This window comes from Asparagus officinalis, chromosome 4 (assembly GCF_001876935.1).
Source record: "Asparagus officinalis chromosome 4, Aspof.V1, whole genome shotgun sequence".
Taxonomy (NCBI): Eukaryota; Viridiplantae; Streptophyta; class Magnoliopsida; order Asparagales; family Asparagaceae; genus Asparagus; species Asparagus officinalis.
The window spans coordinates 114897402-114903426 of record NC_033797.1 but is presented as its reverse complement, the minus strand read 5'-3'; the positions used below and the strand labels follow the sequence as shown (position 1 = coordinate 114903426).

At 35.9% G+C, this 6025-nt stretch overlaps 1 protein-coding gene across 3 annotated transcripts in view; it reads left to right on the top strand.

Moving 5' to 3' along the window:
* The window catches only part of LOC109837999 (carboxymethylenebutenolidase homolog), a 27710-nt gene continuing 26686 nt past the window's right edge, over positions 5002–6025 (top strand). For all 3 annotated transcript variants that reach the window (XM_020406406.1, XM_020406405.1, XM_020406407.1), the window contains exon 1: positions 5002–5307. In XM_020406406.1, coding sequence (XP_020261995.1) covers positions 5125–5307 — 183 coding nt within the window. In that variant the 5' untranslated portion in view covers positions 5002–5124. The remainder of the gene's footprint in view (positions 5308–6025) is intronic.

The following is a 6025-nucleotide window of genomic DNA, read 5'->3' as shown; positions in this document are numbered from 1 at the left end:
AGTAATACTTGCATTCTAACGGAATCTGGCCATCGAGAGTACGTGTCTCCCTCAAATCTGGGCATCCCACATGCAATTTCTCCCATGACCATATCTGCAGCAAAGTGAGGCAACCCTTGAATTCTTTGTTTTGCATGAGTGTCACTTTAGTCATCTCCCTATATAGATAAGCTAGCATTGCACTCCCCCATGATAACTCTCCACACTCCTCAAGATCCTCAAGAAGTGGCAATCATCTCACATGCACCGAATCTTTAGTGGAATCCGGAAATAGAATAGTACCGATCATATGAAGAATATATGCACGGGCATAGCTCTTGATGATCTCATCGGTCGCATCGATTGATACATTCATATAATTATTTCTTAACCATTTGAGCTTTATCTTACCACCCTTCATAGTAGGAACTTGACCCAGAAATTGTTCACACTTTCCTACCCAGTTAAAGTCATCGGTACCCGTAACAACATCTCCATCCACTCTGAGGCGAAATAAAACCCCAACATCTTGCAATGTAATCGTCGACTCTCCTTGGCACAGGTAGAATGTATTTGTCTCGGGCCTCCATCGTTCAATCAATGTCGTCAAGAGAGCCCAATCAAGTCTCACTCATTTAATTTGTGAACACTCAAAAAGGTTGCTTGACGAACACAAAACTGGACCCGTGGATCCGTCAAATCCCAGCTCGATTGTGCACGAGTATAATCAACTACAGTAATACTCGGGGCTTGCATATATTAAACAATGCAAAATATTCAGTAACAATCATTAACTTAGAAAAATTGACTTATAAATGAAAATAATAAAAATTAGAATTTATCTCTCCAGAGTCTATCTTCGCAGATCAGTGTCCATCTTGGTCATAGAGGACCTCATATGTCAATGGACCCGCCTCCATACTATAAATATCTACACAATGATGATAAAATATGTCAGTGTTATGATGTATGCTAAATTAAAAGTAGAATAAAATTACAGATTTCATATATAAGCATTGACTTATAAATGAAGTAGAATAAAATTAAAAATTAAATAAATTGTACATATTAATTGCTATCTATTTGGATTGGTAGGACAATGAGATCTATTATGGCCCATTGCCTACAATATCCACACCTTTTTTTGGAGCTCCTTCCCAACCTTCATCCATCGTACCTTTTATGCGTACTGATCGCGAGCGTCCGACTTGTCTCTTATATTCAGGAGGTAATACATGCGGTCCTTTATGGGTGGTCACTCATGACTATTTACAACGGGATGAAAACACTGCTTGTATGAATCTCTATAGTGGCTTGATTGATACCACTCAGAAGCGTATGTGTAATACGATGTATTTTCACCCCCAAATTGCTTGGTCATAACCGCTATAACATGTGAACATGACAATTTTTGCAATTCTGGTATGTTACAAGTACATGCGCATTGTGTCCCTTGTAAATTGATAGTATAATTATGATCGTGATTGTCTGTAACCTACCATTCATCTATAGCAAACCTAACAATCTTCGTTGATCTCGCCTGCTTGACACGAGCTCCTACAATCTCTTCATTTTTTGGTGTGAACAACGTCAGTCACTTTGCTCCATCCTCTCGCCGCTTGACAAAATAGTGATTTAGTCTATAAATGTCCTCGCAACCAATGGCTTTATGGGCATTGATCGAGCCTCCTTAAGTACCATATTGAAGTTTTCAGAACAATTAGTTGTCATCATGCAAAACCGATTCCCTTTATCTTTACTTAGTACCCACCTGTTGACGTAATCACTTCCCAAACTACTCTCAATCCAGTCATGTACAGCTTGAGATGTTGCCTTGATTTGATCCCGTATCCGATCATATACACATATTTCGGGTGTACAATCTGCTTGCCAAAGAAGTTTTTGTAAATGTATTTGACCGAAGCTCTTTTTAAAATTAGCTCTAATCTGTCGTAAGCAATAACGATGATTGTGATGAGACCCAAATCTCCTGTGCAATGCTTTTGGAATACCTTTCATCCTATCGGATATAAAATTAATTTTCCTAGAAGGCAACACATTAAAAATATATAATTGAATGCAAGAAAAAAATCACTCCTAATTTTCAATGTTCTCAACCTCCACATCTACGAAGGACAAAGGAAATAAGCCACCATCTGCATCTATTCCTGTAACAACAAGCAATACACCCTTATATTTACCGTATAAGTGTGTGCCATCAATACTAAGAACCAACCGATAAAATTTAAATCCCTCGATCGAAGGACCAAATACCCAAAATACAGAGGTGAATTGATGAACTTCTGGATTGATCTCTTTAGTTATGAGTTTGTATTCAGATCCAATATTTCTTCTTTGATCGCATCAAGATATTGAGGTAGTGTCGCGTAAGACTTCTCCCAATCACCAAATTTTTTTGTCATCGCAATTATCCTTGCATTCTACGCTTTACTATACAATATTTTAATAAACTTCGTATCTAGCACTCTCTCAATTATATTATCGGGCCTTAGTTCAAGTTTCTTCTTTAATTTTGGCATAATCAACCGTGCTATGTAAGAGGCAGAAGCACCACTGTGATCTTGCTCGAATATTAGATTGCTACATGTATGAACGCCGCAGTATTCTGTGATCCTACAATACCCATTATGTTTATTTTCGGCAAATGCATATAACTTTCAAGGACATGCGTAATCAGCTTCATTTCCTTCGGCCTGACCTTTCCTTTATGTATTCATAAAACAGTTTGCCTCATAACTTATGCGATTGCTTTTAATTTGCTTGAATTTGACCAATTTTTTGATTGAGTAATCACGAATAACATCAACCAATTGATCCTTAGTCTCGAATAAATCACCAACTCTGAAAGGGACATCATCATCTCCTTTATGAGTTGAACTTTGGCCAATGCATATATCTTATACTGTGGAAGAACGAATCCACTTATCATCTTCAAACTCGTCAGAGGGTGGTTCTTCGTACTCAACATATTCATTATTAACATAAGCCTAATCAGGCCAATCCAGATTCTCTTCAACATATTCACTCACAAATTGCATGCTATCAATTGGTGTACTATCTTCATCTTCACCTACAGAGGCGTTGCTTCTTTCATCCTCTTCAACTGTTGCCCCTCTTAACGGCCTCATATTTTCATAAAGGACTTCATTTTTTATGACATTTGGTGTTCCACCGAATGAAGGTGCACCACTGTGATATTAAAATTGAGTTCGCTCCATTTCGCTCGAAGAAGAAAAAAACACATCAGACTCAACTCCTAAATCTAACATGTGTGAGAATTCTCCTGGAGGGTTGACTATTCAGCACGAACTATATGATAACTTTTCAATAAAAAATTCTACCGTTGGTTGCGACTTGCTCAAATTAAACATAATACTCATATGATGATTGTTTGAGATCTCAACTACGGACGTTCTATCAAAAGTTATGGGCCAATTGCATATTATTTTTAATCGGTACTCTCGTGGGTCAATTGACGTAACTCAGTGTAATTAATTAACCAAGTCACAATAACTATATGATTATGAGATCATTAACGACGTCGTTACCCCTCCGATGTACGTTGGCATATTATTCATTCCATAATTAATTTTCCCACCGTAAAAGCAAGTAATAAAAATCATATTGTTCAACATATGTAAAAGAAAATTATATCATTTAAATATAAAAAATTTAAAAAATATTATCAATTACAACCCTAAACCCCAAATTACAACCCTAAACCCCAATTACAATTCTAAACCCCCAAATCCTAAACCCTAAAATTAAGCATTCTATGCCCTAAAAGTTTAATTTTAACTATAACAAGAAGAAATTTTCTAAATAAACCACTACAAATAGAGTTCAAACCCTAAAAATTTATTTTTGAGAGAAAACCCTAGATTTCTACATGTTAAAAGAGGAGAGAAGGAAGATAAATTACCCTAGAGATCTTTCACGATGAAATTCGACCGAAAAATGGGGTTGAAATCCGAGATAGGGGCGAGACCCAAAACAAGTAGTTAGGGTTGCCAACCCCGACTATTCTGTCCCTTAGTCATTTTCCCACTTTGTTAACTAGGGAGGGGAGGGGGTGAACTCCCTGCTAAATGGTCGGGGTTCCCAGCCCCTACTAATTTAAACATGCGCTAAAATAGTCGGGGTTTCGAACCCCGAATAATTTAGCTTGCAAATTACCAGCGACGTTCAAAATAGTCGGGGTTGCCAGCCCTAATTAATTAAGATCGCGTTTAATAAAAACCGACCCACTTTCTAATGACGACGCTAACGTGACGAGAAAGTGAGTCGATTTTTATAATAAAATTTGAATAGGATCATTTTTAAAAAAAATTTATGAATGAGTTTATTTAGAAAATTTCTTCTTAATATGAATTCTAAATAAAAACAATATTGATACCCCTGCGTGAGTGCAGATCTCAGCTCCGAAGTAGCAAGCATGAATAAAAAAATAATACTAGGGGCACACCCTCAACCACACTCCCAATCATACCCCCCACTCTCTATAGTGCTAGTGGGCCATACATGATATTTTTTTAAAAATAGCATGCATGACCAACTAGCACTATAGAGAGTGTGAGGGTATGATTGGAAGTGTGGTTGATGATGTGCCCCTAGTGGGACTTTGAATAAAATAACAGCTAAGTAGTAGTAGCAGCAGCAATCTTATGGATCCGGATCCTCTCCTAATGAGAGGGTTCCTAATATCTCCTAATGAGATCTTGACCATTGATTTATCAATCAAAGGTCAAGATCTTCTCATGCACAAAAGTAGGGGGGAGATAAGGATAAGATCTTGGCATTTGATTGATAAATCAAAAGCCAAGATCTTCTTATTAGGAGATATTAGGAGAGGATTCATTAGGAGAGGATCCCAATTCCAATCTTAAGGCAGTTTAAATAATGGGTCTATGTCTAGCCTGTACGAGGAAAATAAACAGCCCAATATTATAGTGGGCCGGCCTTAAAGAAAAAATAAGAACGTAAAGCTGTCCGCTGAATTACCCCTTCTGCTCTCCCTCGTCCCCATCTGAGAGAAAATCTAAAACTGGCGGCTTACATTGCTCTTCTCGATTATGCTGTCGTCGTTTTCCTCTACAATCGCAGTTATCGTTTCAATATCCTCTCATGTCACTCCTTTGCATTGGAAAGCCCTACCCTTCTCCTTCGCCATCGCTCTGCTGTTCAGCTTTGACAATGTCCTCAGCCTCCACGCTCCTCTCTTTCTCCTTAGCACCAGCACCAGTGGCGCTCAGGGGGCGCTTTAATGGCGCTCTCCTTCGCCTCGGGGACCTCAATTTTGGAGTTCCTGTAAGTACTACTTGATTTAGCTATTTGGTTTTTTTTTATGTTTTTGTTGTAGCTTTTGCCTTTTGTTGTGGGCTTTGAAGAAGAGAGTTAAAATTTGGGGATCTACATTTACTGAAAAGACATCTTTAGTTGTTGTTTGATGTCTTAGTTCTGATGGGTCGTATTTATTCTCCTTGTTGGTTGCGTTATTTGCTTGGATTTAATTCTATTGTTTATTTTGATGAACGCTTTGGGTGTAATGCTGCTTCGTTTGAATAACATTGTGTTTTTCTTGTTGTGTTTTTATAAAAAAACACTATCGTGTTGTGTTTTTCTTTTAAAATATTTTCAAAACACCATGTTAAGTATTTTTGGTCAACACTAGTTTGACCATTATAACATTAGTATTAAACATATTATTAATATATTATTTATTAATTATAACAAAATATATTATAAATAAAATATTATAATATTTAGTTTACATTATTATAGTATTATAAATATTAAATATAATATAATATAATATAATATTATATAATGTATTATAATATTATATTGTACTTTAATGAGTTATATCATATTATAATTATTACATATTATTTTTAAATAATTATATATCTAATTATTTTGGTATATAAATTTGTTATTGCTGTGTATTATATTAATATTTTTATAATAATGTTATTTTATCATTAATATAATATTATACTATTATTAATATAATATAATATTATAT